Genomic DNA, 15778 nt, shown 5'->3' with positions numbered 1-15778 from the left:
CCTGTGAGGACATGCAGGTGTACTTTTCGGAGAGAAGGAACAAAAGTGATGGTGGTCTCCTGAAACAGAAGGAATGTTTGGTGACAAATAAGAAAGGAAGGAAAAGGGAATTTGGAGAAAGTTTCTGAATAAAGAGAGAGCTGGGAGCTGATGTTCTGCTCCTGCTGTTGCAGTAGGTCTACAATCAAATCAGATGTTATTTTTAGAGCCCTTTTTACAAGCAATGTCAGTGAGGGGTTCACACGTGCCCATAGAACTGCACATAATCCAACCGAAATGGACTTGATGCTTATTGGTCCTGTGAACATACCTTTGGGTAGGAATGTGAGGTATTGAGCACATTGTGTAGGTCAAGTGGGGATATTTGGTTAGTGTGAAAGTTTGGAATGAAAACTGTTTGGCCTTCAGGTAGCTTTGCAAAAACATGTTGAGTAATTAAATTGCCCCTCTTTCTGAAACTAATTTCTATCTAAATGAGTTTCCTCCTGAGTAAATGTCAGGATTACTGTACACTCTGCTGTGAAGCATAGCCTGCAGCCACATAACTCCAGCTCTCAATTGTTTTGTAGAGAGTCTAGTGTTTTTTTGCACAAGCTTGAAGACATTCCCAGTAGACAATGTCTGGCTTTAAGATTTGCCTTGACTTGTTAGAGACCAGCTATTTAGCCCACCAATCTATCTACAACAGTCCATACAATGGCTAAATGATTTACAGCATATATGTTTGAATAATTACATACCTTCAGATTTTTGGTTTTTAATAAGAGGGCCTCTCTTTGTTAGGTTTAGAGGCTACACTTTACTTTCAATTGATGTTGGCTGATGTTGACATTTATGAGGCCACCATCATTTTACACTATCTTTTATTCAAACAGATCAAAGATGGATATTAAAGAGTGGTGAACATAGCTTCGCGAAACAATCTGATACAAAAACACTGGTGTGACCTGAAGCCAAGATTTAATCAGATCTCTGACGTCCCGTCCATCAGCTCTGTAGTTCTGCAGTTCTGTAGTTCTGTAGTTCTGCAGTTCTGTAGTTCTGCAGTTCTGCAGTTCTGTTGCTCTGTAGTTCTGCAGTTCTGCAGTTCTGTAGTTCTACAGTTCTGTAGTTCTGTAGTTCTGTAGTTCTGCAGTTCTGTAGTTCTGTAGTTCTGCAGTTCCGTAGTTCTGTAGTTCTATAGTTCTGCAGTTCTGTAGTTCTGTAGTTCTGTAGTTCTACAGTTCTGTTCAGTGTTAATCATCTGGCTGTGCGGATGCTGCCTCAGTGTTAATCATCTTGTGGTTCTGATGACAGGGTGAGCGTGGGCCAGCCGGCCCGCCGGGAATTCAAGGAGAAACGGGTACTGGACTTCCTGGACATAAGGTAAATGACCACATTTACTTGAAACGTTTTCAAATTTGAAACCAAAAAAATTCTGTGGGTTGAAAGTGCATTACTGCTGGTGTCAGTGAAGCTGAACGTGCTCCTGTCTGACTGTGTTTGTCACCCGCAGGGGGATGTGGGGTTCCCAGGCAGACATGGGCCCCCGGGACCCCCTGGCATGGGGGAACCAGGCCTGCCAGTGAGTGAACCAAACACACACATGTACACTGCAGCATGTTACCTGGCCCAACAGTAAGACGGTCACGTTGGGACTCTTTGAGTGTGTGAGAGATGAGCACAGAGAGGACACACGAGCCAGGATGCAAGCTGCAAAGGGAGAGCGGTCTGAGCTCATTGAAAGTGAAATGCTAATACTGTCTGGTGTCATTTACAGGGGCCTCAAGGGCCACAGGGTGTTCAAGGAGAGAAAGGGCCGCTGGGCGAGGGGTTCCCTGGGCCAAAGGTATGATTACAATTGTATTATAATGATAAAGAACCAATATAGTAGAGCTACATGGTCTGTTTACAAAACGTTCCCCCATTCATTATCTACCTACATTCAGTGCATTGTATTATTTACGCTCGCTATCTTTTTCTAGAATCAGGTCAAATATTTAAAGCTAAATATGCAAACAAATAGGTCAGTCCGTCAGCCCTGAGCATAGTACCTGAGAGCTCAGCGACGGCCCTTAGACTGTCAGGTTTCAATCTACTTGAGCTTTACGAGAACTTGAGCTGTTCTCTTGATCTGAACATAGTTGACATTGAAAGCAAGCATTGCTGGCTGGCCTGACATTGCTGTCACATGAAAGAGACTTTGTGGAGTCTCTAGATATTAGGAGAGGAAGCCGTGAATTGGGCTGATTTAGAAGTTGGTCACTCTTGGACACATGGGCTGCATCTGTCCAAACCAGACCTGCTGTGCTCCAACACATCTACCCACAGCTCAAGTGCTCACTTGAGTGTCACAATTCATTCAGATGTGCGTGCGTTGGGTCTGTTAAAACAACCCTGTTTCTCCATGTTGCAACTTGTGAAGAGACTTAAAATATTTGTATTGTGGTCTATGCAAGCCTGACACATAGAGGTAAACGGCTGGGATTTACAGTGGATTTGAGCATGATGTCAAAAACAAATGCTCTATGCACACTGTTAAAATACACCTTTTATTTTCGATGACAGATGGTTCTTTGGGAAACCTGCAGTTATGTAATTATCATTACATGTTGAGACATGAGAATTATCATAAAAGTTAATTGAGTAAACTAGAACAATTTACAAATATTTTCTTTATGCTTTATTTCATCCTCTCTATTTCTGTCTAATTCAAGTCAGAACCTGTAAGGAAATCTAATAATGAAACCCAGTTGTATAATATTTAGGTTGTTGTGGTTATTTCCTATAGAAATCTCGATGCAATTACATCTAGGAAAAAGCAGGTCCTGGAAAAAGAGCGTAGCATCGAAAGTGTCCCGAGGCAGCTAAACATGTGTCAGAACACAGCTCGACCCACTGCCTCCTGGGAAGTCCCCCTGCCGTCCCACAAAGGGTCAAGGCACTTCTATAGCAGGGGTCATCCCCCACAATTAATATGTTCCTGTCTGTGTGTCTGCATTTCATCATTGTTGCTGAGGCTATGAACATGCCTAAATTCACCAGCATCCCACTTTTGAGAGGCTGTGTAAACAGATTCAAACTTGACTGTCAGTTGTGTAAAAGACTGATTCCCCTCACACATTTAGGATTGCCTCCAATCAGTCTCAGAAAACAGGTGCTAACTGACTCTCTCCTGGCTATGTTCACTCTCTCCACCCTGCTGACGGAGAACAATAAGGGCTTTGGGCTGTGTGTGTGAACCAATGGGAAGGGTCTGTGAGGCAGCCATGTGACCTGTCTTTGTTCCCCAGGGAGACCGGGGGCTGGACGGGCCCAGGGGGCCAAGAGGACAGACGGGTGCAGGAATCAAAGGAGAGAAGGTGGGCTGTAAATACGTCAGATAGTGAATGCCATCCATACAAGCTCCCCATGTTGGCCCGACAAAGGAGATAATGAAGTTCATAAAGAAGCTAGAAAGTCCTTTTAGGTCGCAATTATTTACAGGCGCCTCCTTGGAGTGTTGGTGAGGGGGAGGGGCCTCTGGGTGGGGACTAAAGGTCTGGCTACTGTGGGAAACTTTTGAGGTGGCAGGATGTTTGCACTATGTCTACCTGTTGGACGTGTACATTTACATTTAGTCATTTAGCAGACGCTCTTATCCAGAGCGACTTACAGTAAGTACAGGGACATTCCCCCCGAGGCAAGTAGGTTGAATTGCCTTGCCCAAGGACACAACGTCATTTGGTTGGCATAGCCGGGAATCGAACTGGCAACCTTTTGATTACTAGCCCGCTTCCCTAACCACTCAGCCATCTGACGTGTAGACAAATACAAGTATTGATTTCCTGCCGTATGGTAGCTCGACCTCATGACCGAGTAGACAGTGATATTTGCGGTTGGGTGATGTCAGACAGTTCTGACTGTGTCTGTGTTGACCCTCCAGGGTGAGTTTGGCCTCCCTGGGTTTCCAGGCCCGACGGGGCTTACAGGAGCAGGTATCCAGGGAGAGAAGGTGAGGGGGTGACGTGGTAACCTCATCTCAACAAGAATCTCACAGACACAAACTCTTGATATATATATTTATCTCTCTTTTTCTCTTTCCATCCCTCTCTCTGTCTGACTTGTGATGTGTTCCTCAGGGAGTGGAGGGGCCGAGGGGTCCCCCAGGAGTCAGAGGCTCACAGGGGGAGGGTTTCGCTGGACCCAAGGTTGGTGCCATGCTAAGCAAATTCACCAGTCCTCCAGTGACTTTACTGTAGTTGTATTTCCAATGCTTTATTAAAATGTGAGACATCATCAGACATGGACATGTTTGTGGTATTAGTTATGGGATTAAGCAGGTTTTTTCTTCTTCTAGGGGGATCAAGGATTACCAGGAGAACTGGGGTCTCCAGGTGAGAGAGGCTTTGGTGAACCAGGGGCCAAGGTAAGATTCAGCTGCTTCACCACCAGTCTTCACCAGGCGTCCTGTCCTTCTCTCTGGACTCTGCTCCTGGATGAGTACATGTGCTTGTCTTTCAGGGTGAGCCTGGGTCCTCTGGGCTGTCTGGCCTGCCAGGTCTTCCAGGCGAGGATGGGGCCCCAGGACAGAAGGTATCTTATCCCCGTCATTAGGCATTAGTTTTGATACACAGTAAGCCACACAATTCTCTACCAGCACCCTCTCTTCACTCCTTATTCTCTGTCTCTATTGATCCTTCATCTCTCTCTCTCTCTCTCTCTCTCTCTCTCTCTCTCTCTCTCTCTCTCTCTCTCTCTCTCTCTCTCTCTCTCTCTCTCTCTCTCTCTCTCTCTCTCTCTCTCTCTCTCTCTCTTTGTCTCTCTCTCTGTCTCTCTGTCTCTCTGTCTCTCTCTCTCTCTCTCTCTCTCTCAGGGTGAGCTTGGTTTCCCTGGCCTGAGAGGTAGTGAGGGAGCTGCAGGGGTGGGCACCCAAGGAGAGAAGGTATATGTCCCAGCCCCTCAGTCGCTGTCACAGACAGACACAGCTTAGGCACTGTAAGCAGTTGACTGACTGTAAGCCGCTTTGCTACCGCACACAGGGAGACCAGGGTCAGAGGGGTATCCGTGGGTTACATGGACCCCCTGGCATCAACGGACCTTCGGGGCCAAAGGTGAGAGTAACATGTTTGATCTCCAGTGAATGAATATTCCCCCATTGTTTATGTACGTGTCCATAACACACACACATCACAGAAGCAGCTCCTCACTGTGCCACTATGGATTACACTGTTATCTTAACATCTCAGGTCAACCAGCAAGTTTAAGACAGTTGAAACAGAGGCCCACATTCCTCTGCAGGCAGGATGTTGGAAGTTTCAGCATGTGTTTGGATAAAGGGGGTGTTTTAAAAGGGAGAGTGGCAGTGAACGTCTCGCTAACTCTTCACCTCCAGGGAGAGCCTGGTACACCCGGACGCCTGGGCATGCCAGGACTGCCAGGACGGGCACTGGCAGGCGCCAAGGTAACAAATATACATGTCATCGCCTTGTCTTTCACAGCAGGTCCTGATAGGAAGGCCTGCTGGTCTGTAGATAGGAACTCTGTCACATTGAGATGCATTGTGAGATCCCGTCTCATGAATGTCGTTGTGGTTTCCACGTCTTGTTTGTCTCAGGGAGACCTGGGTCCTCCAGGGCCTTCCGGACCAGTTGGGGAAACAGGCTACGGACTTCCTGGTCCAAAGGTAAGTGCTCAAACGTCACACAGAAGCCGTGCGTCACTTTGGATGAAAGCGTCTGCTAAATGAATACATTACCTTACATAAGAACCGTATAGACAGTAAGCATGTACTAGGTGACCATATGGTACATAAGATACATGTCTTCTGTTTTCCCCAGGGGGATCGCGGTAACCCAGGATCTTCAGGTCCATTTGGGCCTAAAGGAGAAGGGTACCCTGGTCCTGTGGTGAGTGCTCCAATGAGCCCCCCCCCACGAACCAATCATACGTCATCCATTCATTCCCAATGCCTCCCATTCACAGTAACCCATCACATCTCTGCCATCTACTGTTTGCATCACATCTCTTCTTATGTTGTTGACTGGTTTGGGTTTGCTGTTGCCAGGGCCCGCCAGGCCTGCCTGGGCTGACAGGGGAGCCGGGACCAGAGGGGGTTGGTATTCCAGGGCCAAAGGGAGACGTTGGGTTCAGAGGGTTGCCAGGTTTGCCCGGCCCAACAGGAGAGGGCGTGCAAGGGCCTCCGGTAAGAACATGATGCAGTGTTTGATATTCATGACTCATCTGCACACCATGAAACAAGTATTAACAGCTCTTAACCCTGAGCTATGTTGACATCTCTGACATAGGACAGATATTAGACAGAGATTGGCAGAGATGGACCGTGATTAGTGGTTCAAAGGTCATAGAGGGGCGTAATTAGTGACATGCATATCAAGTTGATCTGTGACAGGCATTTAAGATTCCATCTTCCCCAGACAGAGTCTGTTAGCCTGTCGAACCTGTCTCGTCCTATGGTGTCTGTCGCCTTCTGATAACTCTAGCATCCTTGGTTTCCAGGGTAACATTGGAAGGCCGGGGCCCTCAGGCCCAGCCGGACCCCAAGGAGAAGGTCTGCAAGGGCCAAAGGTGTGTGTACGACACAGACCATTCCATGAATAACAGTCTGATTACAGAGAGAAATTACATTTTGAAAGTGACTGAGGTGGACAATTGTGGACTCATGTTCACCCTATGTACAACACATGATGATGCGTGGGTGGTTTGTGTTGCAGGGTGACCAGGGGTCCCAGGGTGTGACGGGGCCGAGGGGGCCAGCAGGAGAGGGGCTCCCAGGTGCTAAGGTAAGACAGGGGGGCACCATGGTGACCAACCAATCCTTGATCTTCCGCTGTACTTTCTATTTGTACATCGCTTTGGACAAAAGAATACAGAGAAAGTATTGAAAATGTAGATGAGTGACCTGTGACCTTTCTGACAGCCAGTGTTCTCCACTTCCCTGTAGGGCGACCGGGGCGTGCAGGGCGAGAGGGGTTTGAAGGGAATCAAGGGTGACCTGGGAGACCATGGGGTGCCTGGGGAGTCTGTGAGTGGACAACATCCATCTGTATAGTCATTTTAAAGGGCTGTTCTGTCGGGTTTGACCAGTTATTGCATGAAACAATAACATGGATCCTTTCTGACTGTTCAGGGCCGACCAGGAGTAAAGGGGGAAGCAGGTCTAACAGTAAGTTAAGAAACGTAAACATCCGATTAATATTTGGATGTAAATGAGTCGAAATATCAAGTGTTTTATCTCCCACTTCAATTTTTTTCAGAGAGAAGATATTATTAAACTTATCAAGGAAATCTGTGGTATGATCAAACCTAACCTAACAATATTATGAATAACAAAGTCTAAAACGTTGTAATGTTAGAATGACTAAGCAGTTCTGCTCTGTTTACAGGATGTGGAATCAAATGCAAGGAGAGGCCAATGGAGCTGGTGTTTGTCATCGACAGCTCAGAGAGCGTCGGTCCAGAAAACTTTGAAATCATCAAGGACTTTGTCACGGCGCTGGTGGACCGCACCACAGTGGGCCGCAACGCCACCAGGATAGGCCTGGTCCTCTACAGCCTGGACGTCCACCTGGAGTTCAACCTGGCCCGCTACATGACCAAACAAGACGTCAAGCAGGCCATCCGGAAGATGCCTTACATGGGCGAGGGCACCTACACAGGGACGGCCATCAGGAAGGCCACCCAGGAGGCCTTCTTCAGCGCCAGGACGGGGGTCAGCAAGGTGGCCATCGTCATCACCGACGGACAGACGGACAAGCGGGAGTCTGTGAAGTTAGACATCGCCGTGCGGGAGGCGCACGCCGCCAACATCGAGATGTACGCTCTGGGCATCGTCAACAGCTCTGACATCACCCAGGCTGAGTTCCTGAGGGAGCTGAACCTCATCGCCTCGGATCCCGACAGTGAACACATGTTCCTCATTGATGACTTCAACACCCTCCCAGGTGATGTCCACGACCCTATACGTCACCATGCTTCACAGCTGTGGGTAGAGGCAAATGCAGACACTGAATTTTAACCTAAACACATTAGAAGAGGGTCACCCACAGGTGCTCAAGTCAAGAGTTCTCATTCAGGTTTGAAAATATTCTGTAATATAATTAAGTTTTATTGTAATATCTCTTTTTTTTTTTTTACTTCTTTAGCCTTGGAGTCAAAACTTGTGAGCCAATTCTGTGAGGATGAAAATGGTGCCCTTGTGTACAACCGCATCACCAACGGAAACAGTTACGGAAATGGAAACCATGGACACACAGGGGACAGCCACGGCAACGGCCATGGCAACGGCCATTACAACGGCTTTGGGAATAACGGCTATGGAATCAGTGGACGTGGCAACAATGGCTACGGCAACAGCGGCTATGACAACTACCAGGAGGAGGTCCAGAGACGCACCAACACCCAGAGCCACGTACGTGGGCGAGGAGATAACTTCGCCCTGCCCATCAATGCTGGTCCACTCCCAGCCAAGGTCTGTGTTATGCTGTTAACCCTTGTGCTGCCTTCGGGTCACATGACCCAAAGGTTCATAACGAACCATCGTTGTGTTTACCCAATTTTACCCAATACAAAAACAAATAAAAATAATTTTCTTTTAACCATCGCAATGTGGGGGGTCTGAGACAGCCCAACGGTTAAAAGAAAATGATTCACTTTGTTTTGGTATGCGGTAAAGTTGTCGCAATACGACGGTGGGTCACAATGACTGATGGGTCAGAATGACCCGAAGATAACACAAGGGTTAAGGTGCACGTCTACCATCAGGAACACACATCTAACCTCTTCCCCTGTCTCGTCAGAGCCTGCATCATGATGACATACATGGAATATCATTCTATACATTCTTGATTTCGGTGTAGAATGTGGTAACGGTACAATAGGTAGGATTATTTCAGTAAAGAATGAAAGGTTTTGTCCCATATCAACATGTTGCGTAAGATAATGAGAAATTACCAACACAGCTCAGTTCTGTGGAATGCAAATGTAACATTTATGGAGCGTGCAGCTACTTTCCAGACAATTATCTTCCAGCAATCCTGCTCCAGACAATCGCCTTCAGCAAGGCAGGCCTTTCTCCTTATCTTAATTTGTGAAACTACTGTCAATCAAAGTCGTGTTGGAGGAAAACGTGGGAGTTCAGACAAGAATTGGGGGCGTTGTTTCATTAAATGGGTGTGTGTGTGTGTGTATGTCTGTGTATGCCTGTGTATGTATATATATCTGTGTGTGTGTCTGTGTGTGTGTATGTCTGTGTATGCCTGTGTATGTATATATATCTGTGTGTATGTCTGTGTGTGTGTGTATGTCTGTGTGTGTGTGTGTATGTATATCCGTGTGTGTGCATGTGTGTGTGTGTGTGTGTATATATATCCGTGTGTATGTCTGTGTGTGTGTGTATGTCTGTGTGTGTGTGTATATATATCCGTGTGTATGTCTGTGTGTGTGTGTATGTCTGTGTGTGTGTGTGTGTGTATGTATATCCGTGTGTGTGTGTGTGTGTGTGTGTGCGTGTGTGTGTGTGTATGTCTGTGTGTGTGTGTGTATATATATCCGTGTGTGTGTGTGTGTGTGCATGCCATTGTTCCTGTCCAGGTTGAGGAGGGAGAAGAGGACGGTGAAGATCTCGACTTGAGGACCCATGTGACCCATGTGAGAGGAAGTGGCCCCGTGGCTGTGGTGAACAAGACCGTCGGCAGCCTGCCTGTCAGGGTAAGCACCTCCTCCACGGGGGTGCTCTCTACATCCTCTTCATCATCCTCCTCCTCAGGGTCATCCTCAGGGTCATCCTCAGGGTCATCCTCAGGGTCATCCTCAGGGTCATCCTCAGGGTCATCCTCAGGGTCATCCTCAGGGTCGGTCCACAGTCATTTGCGTCCTGTTGTCATTCCTGTCCAGCCCAAAGGTTAGTACCCCCCACCAAAACCTAATAGCCATGACAGACATAACAACAACCGAAAGATCAACCCTGTTGGGACTTTTACTTTGAAAGCTGTGTCTCTCCTTCTCTGTCAGTTTTGGCTCCTCTGGATCCCCGCTGCAAACTGAGTTTGGACCAAGGCCCGTGTAGAGATTACATCATCCAGTGGTACTATGACAAACAGGCCAATGCCTGTGCACAGTTCTGGTTTGGAGGCTGTGACGGGAATGCTAACCGCTACGAGACAGAGGATGAGTGCAAGAGAACATGTGTTCTGTCTAGAACAGGTGAGTCCCATGTATGTGTATCCTCAGATAAATCTCGGTTCTGTGAATGTCTTGTTAGGTTAAATTATCTTCTTTATCTCCACAGCTGGCTAAAGAAAGAACAACGAATTCTCTCATCTGAAGAATCTTTCCAGCCAAACGTGGACAGGCCTCTTGGAACAGTATTCAACTTCTGATGGTCTCCTGTGTTGTTTAATGGTGTGGCTTTACAACTACTCATGAAATATCTCTCTGGGAAAAACATTCTTTATGCAATTTGCAGAAATATCACGGTGCTATACAAAACTGAAGTAAATGCAAATTGATCATATATTTTCTGTTAATGTGACTACCCTGCTTTCAGTGATCAAACTCTTACCTCAACATTATGCACATTTAAAATAGAGTTATAATTTTAGAGTAAAAAATGTGTTTTGCTAAGATAGAAAGCTATTACCATACCTTTTTACCCTTTTGTTACAATAATGCATATTATTACACCTCTGAGCCATACAAGAACATGCTGACAGACAGATGTTTTCCCTCAAAGATAGCAAAACGTCTAATATTTGTGTAGTTTGTAAATCTGTATTGGTTAAGTAATAATCTGATTCAGTATCTGTTTCTTTTTCTTCTAGCTAAATGCAATGGTTGATTTGGCCCATTTTAGGGAACAACGTTTTTTTTGTTTTGTTTTTTTTGGGTTGCACAAAATAATCTTATAATATCAATCGTTCAACTGTCTATGCAGAGTTTACATTTTCATTTTTAAAGTGTTGTAAAAGGTTGATTGGAAATGCTGATACTTTGTGAAAACGCTACAAACCTGAGTCTGATATTAATCACTCTTTTTGATATTACCTATGAATTATTTTTTGGAAGTGAATGTTTTTAATGTGTTTTTAATAATAAAAACTGAGAAAACAGCTTGTCCCTTGGGCTTGCCGTCTGTTACTATGGCGATAAACGGACGCATAATCTGGTATTGAAAGCTAGCAAGCTAATTGACAAGGCTAACCTAACTGTCTTATCGTAAGAAGATTATCGACACGACTGAAAACATTTGCAAAGTCTGAAGCCATGGCGTCTGTGCTTGATGCTTTGTGGGAAGATCGAGATGTCAGATTCGATATAACTGCACAGTACGTTACTTATATCTGTAGAGCTATCTTCTTATCGATTAACGTTAGCCTAGTGTAGCTAACTATAATGCTAGCCAACGATAATAGTTAGTCTACTGTACAGTACCTGTATAATAAGATAGCTAGAGCTAACACGTAGCTTTAGTGCTAACATTAACTAGAGAAAGAGGCTAGTCGCTATTCTCGCAAACTATTTTTCAATCGTTGCAAATGTCGCGATGTACTGTAGCTTGTAATAACTTCCAGCTACTGTAGCCAGTTAACTAGCTAGCCTAGCTTTTTCAATATGGGCAGAATACTTGGCGTTCTTCAAATATCCTTTCAAATGTAACGGAACGTAGTTAGCTTGGTACAGTAGCAACACAAAATATGTAGAGCTAATGAGCAATTATTTACACAAATCTGTTTATTGCATTTCTACCAGGCAAATGAAAACCCGCCCAGGTGAAGTCTTGATAGACTGTCTTGATTCAATTGAGGATACCAAAGGGAACAATGGTGATAGAGGTAGGCCTAACTGGCACTTGACGAGATTACTTATTTTTATTGATAGATTACATAAAAGTCTTGCTTACTAAGTTCACAATATACATTTCACACATGTCTCTCTCACTGTGTTATATTAGTGTTCACTACTTTATTTGCAGGAAGACTCCTGGTAACTAATTTAAGGATCATCTGGCATTCTCTGGCTTTGCCAAGAGTAAATTTATGTGAGTATTCATATACTTGCTTCTTTCTACCTCGGTTTCATACTAGTGTGCACCTAGATCAGTGGTTCTCAACCCTGGTCCTCAAGTACCCCCTGTCCTGCATGTTTTAGATATTTCCCTGTTCCAACACACCTGATTCAAATGAATGGTCGTTAGCAGGCTTCTGCATAACTAGATAACGACCCATTTATTTGAATCAGGTGTGTTGGAGCAGGGAAACATCTCAAACATGCAGGACTTGAGGACCAGGGTTGAGGACCACTGACCTAGATCTTCCTGTTAGAATAATGCTGCCATCTTTTGGATTCAACTGGTACCAGTTTGACTAAAGGAAACTTGTCTCCATTGTAAAGCCAACTGTAAACACCAGTGTTTCTTTCATGTCATAGCTGTTGGATACAATTCCATCATTAACATCACTACGAGGACAGCAAACTCTGTAAGTACAATACATGAAACTGTAAAGACAGATTACACTTACCAGGGCTTAAAATAAACGTGTTTACTTGGTGGCACTGGTGATCCTAAATTTTTCAGGTGATCCTAAATTTAGGAGAACCCACCGAATATTACGGAGCACCACTACTAAAATATTTATGTATAATAATATGTGATTTATTTTGCGCGCTTGTTAGCTCCCTGTCACGTGACAATGGAGCACAGTGACAAGGAGTCACTGGAATTAAAACAGGTCGCACCATAACGATTATTTTCACTCGCACAAATGCTCCCAAATTTATTTTGAGTTCGCACAGACACAACTTTGGGAGCATATGCCACCAAAATGGTAGCAATTTCAAGCCCTGAACTTACCGTTTTTCAAGGTTTCAAGACTTTTGTGTTTTAATTTCCAGAAACTTAGAGGCCAGACGGAAGCACTGTACATCTTGACCAAGTCAAACAACACAAGATTTGAGTTCATTTTTACCAATGTGGTTCCAGGCAGTCCGAGGCTGTTCACCTCCGTCATCGCTGTACACAGGTATTTCAAACTAAACATTTGATGTGAAAGGAACATAAGTGAAAGTGTATTTCACGTCATAAAACAAAATTATAAATGTTGATCTTTTTGCACACAGATTTTCCCTTTCCAGCTGAAGTGGTAGTCATGTTTGTTGTCTTTAAAGTTATGTTCCATTTCAAACTGCTGTCTTTCCTGTTTCCCAGAGCTTATGAGACTTCTAAAATGTACCGTGACCTGAAACTGAGAGGAGCTCTCATTCAAAACAAACAGCTAAGACTACTACCTCAAGAACAAGTTTATGACAAAATTAATGGAGTCTGGAATCTATCCAGTGACCAGGTACTTGGCTTATTGATTTAACAGAGCCCAGACAGAGTTAGGTAAACCTGACTATTGGACCTGAGAGTTCATGCATTCCACACTCCATATTATACACAGTCTGTGATGTAGATGTTGTTAATATTGGGTAAATCAGGTTTGTAATGATATCATTTAATCATGCAAGAATGTTTTTCTTTTTAGGGAAATCTGGGAACCTTTTTCATTACCAATGTTCGGATTGTCTGGCATGCCAACATGAACGAGAGCTTCAATGTCAGCATTCCCTATCTTCAGATCGTACGTACGCACAACAACGCATCACAATTCACAACTAATGATCACGTATTCCTCAATGCCGGTTGGGTAATAACTATTTGTAAACGTTGATGATGTTATGAAGTAAAGGTTTTATGCATTATGCAGAATCTAATTTCCTTCGGATTTTTCTCCCTGAAAGCGTTCCATCAGAATAAGAGACTCCAAGTTTGGTTTAGCGTTGGTGATAGAGAGCTCTCAGCAGGTGATTTGATGTTACACTTCAAGTATTTTTTTTCTCTATCAGTATAAACTGTACCATGCCATTTATATTTAGTCAGATGTTTTACAAGTTTTTCTTCTACTGTTCAGACTGGGGGATATGTGCTAGGATTCAAGATTGACCCAATGGATAAGCTTCAGGATGCTGTTAAGGAGATTAACTCGCTGCATAAAGTGTACTCTGCCAATCCCATCTTTGGGGTGGACTATGAAATGGAGGAAAAGGTACCTACCTACAGTACCCATACCCTGAAATGTGTCATGAAAATGAATACAAACGGCTCCTAATGACCGATCATCACCTATTTGATGGCAGTGATCTAGTTATATCTGTGTGTAAATTATATCAAAGGTAGCTTCTACATATTCAGTCTTGGAATGTGGGTCATGTGTCATGGTTGGACAACATTCCAACCAAGTGAAGTTGTTGAACTAGCAAGCCTTCCCTCCTGTAAAAGATGATCACAGCTGTTTCTCCCCACCATGATCCCAGCCGCAGCCGCTGGACGAGCTGACTGTAGAACAGCTTCCTGATGATGTGGAGATTGAGCCTGATGAGCAGACGGATGCCTTCACTGTGAGTACGCCCAACCCAACCCTGCCCAGCCAAACCCTGCCCAGCCCAACCCTGCCCAGCCCAGCCCTGCCCTGCCCTGCCCAGCCCAACCCTGCCCAGCCCAACCCAGCCCAGCCCTGCCCTACCCTGCCCTCCTCCCCAACCCTGCCCAGCCCTGCCCTCCTCCCCAACCCTGCCCAGCCCTGCCCTCCTCCCCAGCCCTGCCCTCCTGCCCTGCCCTCCTCCCCAGCCCAGCCCAGCCCTGCCCCCAGCCCTGCCCCCTGCCATCCTCCCCTGCCCTCCTGCCATGCCCCCTGCCCTCCTCCCCAGCCCAGCCCTGCCCCCAGCCCTGCCCCCTGCCATCCTCCCCTGCCCTCCTGCCATGCCCCCTGCCCTCCTCCCCAGCCCTGCCCCCTGCCCTCCTCCCCTGCCCTGCCCCCTGCCCTCCTCCCCAGCCCTGCCCCCTGCCCTCCTCCTCAGCCCTGCCCTGCCCTTAGCCCTGCTCCCAGCCCTCCTCTGGGATGCCACGGGTAGTTTTCACACTCTCAAAATAGCAGGTTGCTCAAGTAATGTAAGCACGATGTACCACAAACATGGCTTTATGTTGCCTAGTGCTTATTGTGTGTGTAAATACAGGTATCCTTAGCAAAGGTTTTCAAGGGTTCACATCTGATTAGGGGGAAGATCCCAATGATTATACTCTGAACTGTTGTTTGAATAGCATTGATTTGTGTTTGTTTTCAGGCTTACTTTGCGGATGGAAATAAGGTAAGGTGATCAAATGTACATCACTTTTTGTCTGTTTTAGATCTTTAATATAAACTCTGAGGGGTTTAACTTGCAGTATATATATCATCCTTATCATCCATATCATCCTAAAGCAACAAGATAGAGAGCCGGTGTTCTCAGAGGAGTTTGGCATCGCCATCGAGAAGCTGAAGGAGGGATTCACCCTTCAGGGACTGTGGGAGGTGATGAGCTGAAAGAAGATCAAGCACAGCTTTTTCACATGAGATTGCCGTACAGTTGTGATCAGTGATGTCGTGAATGTGTAAATGTATGTACAAATATCAGGTATTTCACGCCATAGTTGTATGTCTAACTTGAGTTTTATTTTAAATATAACATTCTAGCTACTGTTGGTGTAAAGATATTTGGTGAAATAATGCTGTAATCAGGAACTTGAGATGTGAAATACAAAGTGTATGTTTTGTACATAAAACTTTATTTGTAAATGAATAGAATTAATAAAACCATGCTATTTTTCAGTTTATCTGAAGAGTTAAAGAAGGCAGATAAATATCTTGTCTTGACTGATCATTAACTGAGTCAGTTGTTCTATGAACAATGATTCTGGGCTATTTTCAAAACTGTCAGAGGGGTT

The 15778-nt window shown here is 45.2% G+C and overlaps 2 protein-coding genes across 3 annotated transcripts in view; both read left to right on the top strand.

The window, feature by feature from the left end:
• Positions 1 to 11098, top strand: part of col28a2a (collagen, type XXVIII, alpha 2a) — a 16957-nt gene extending 5859 nt beyond the window's left edge. The window contains exons 12-35 of the mRNA XM_062457933.1: positions 1297 to 1365; positions 1496 to 1564; positions 1760 to 1828; positions 3273 to 3341; positions 3905 to 3973; positions 4101 to 4169; positions 4319 to 4387; positions 4483 to 4554; positions 4835 to 4903; positions 5001 to 5072; positions 5354 to 5422; positions 5576 to 5644; positions 5799 to 5867; positions 6026 to 6163; positions 6478 to 6546; positions 6693 to 6761; positions 6923 to 7003; positions 7109 to 7144; positions 7236 to 7272; positions 7365 to 7922; positions 8124 to 8449; positions 9571 to 9880; positions 9991 to 10199; positions 10278 to 11098. Coding sequence (XP_062313917.1) covers positions 1297 to 1365; positions 1496 to 1564; positions 1760 to 1828; positions 3273 to 3341; positions 3905 to 3973; positions 4101 to 4169; positions 4319 to 4387; positions 4483 to 4554; positions 4835 to 4903; positions 5001 to 5072; positions 5354 to 5422; positions 5576 to 5644; positions 5799 to 5867; positions 6026 to 6163; positions 6478 to 6546; positions 6693 to 6761; positions 6923 to 7003; positions 7109 to 7144; positions 7236 to 7272; positions 7365 to 7922; positions 8124 to 8449; positions 9571 to 9880; positions 9991 to 10199; positions 10278 to 10358 — 2817 coding nt within the window. The 3' untranslated portion in view covers positions 10359 to 11098. The remainder of the gene's footprint in view (positions 1 to 1296; positions 1366 to 1495; positions 1565 to 1759; positions 1829 to 3272; positions 3342 to 3904; positions 3974 to 4100; positions 4170 to 4318; positions 4388 to 4482; positions 4555 to 4834; positions 4904 to 5000; positions 5073 to 5353; positions 5423 to 5575; positions 5645 to 5798; positions 5868 to 6025; positions 6164 to 6477; positions 6547 to 6692; positions 6762 to 6922; positions 7004 to 7108; positions 7145 to 7235; positions 7273 to 7364; positions 7923 to 8123; positions 8450 to 9570; positions 9881 to 9990; positions 10200 to 10277) is intronic.
• A 38-nt stretch (positions 11099 to 11136) lies between these two features.
• Positions 11137 to 15683, top strand: bbs5 (Bardet-Biedl syndrome 5). Of its 2 annotated transcripts, none has more exons than XM_062457917.1 (12): positions 11137 to 11303; positions 11728 to 11810; positions 11951 to 12016; positions 12406 to 12455; positions 12871 to 12998; positions 13184 to 13319; positions 13503 to 13598; positions 13759 to 13821; positions 13929 to 14063; positions 14332 to 14415; positions 15139 to 15162; positions 15276 to 15683. In XM_062457917.1, the coding sequence occupies exons 1-12, from the start codon at positions 11242 to 11244 to the stop codon at positions 15375 to 15377; spliced, it is 1029 nt and encodes a 342-aa protein (XP_062313901.1). In that variant the 5' UTR covers positions 11137 to 11241; the 3' UTR covers positions 15378 to 15683. The 2 variants fall into 2 exon arrangements, with proteins under 2 accessions (XP_062313901.1, XP_062313900.1); XM_062457916.1 differs by having other exon boundaries at positions 11930 to 12016.
• The last annotated feature ends 95 nt before the right edge of the window (positions 15684 to 15778 follow it).

The sequence above is a fragment of the Osmerus eperlanus genome, chromosome 3 (assembly GCF_963692335.1).
Source record: "Osmerus eperlanus chromosome 3, fOsmEpe2.1, whole genome shotgun sequence".
Classification (NCBI taxonomy): domain Eukaryota; kingdom Metazoa; phylum Chordata; class Actinopteri; order Osmeriformes; family Osmeridae; genus Osmerus; species Osmerus eperlanus.
Note: the sequence above shows the minus strand (reverse complement) of the source record. Positions and strands in the feature narration are given on the sequence as shown.

Excerpts from the sequence above, each read along its gene's own strand:
- bbs5 (XM_062457916.1), top strand. The coding sequence starts at position 11,242 with ATGGCGTCTGTGCTTGATGCTTTGTGGGAAGATCGAGATGTCAGATTC. Across the intron at positions 11,304-11,727 it reads AGATTCGATATAACTGCACA|GCAAATGAAAACCCGCCCAG; the intron begins GTACGTTACTTA and ends CATTTCTACCAG. Across the intron at positions 12,456-12,870 it reads CTACGAGGACAGCAAACTCT|AAACTTAGAGGCCAGACGGA; the intron begins GTAAGTACAATA and ends TTTAATTTCCAG.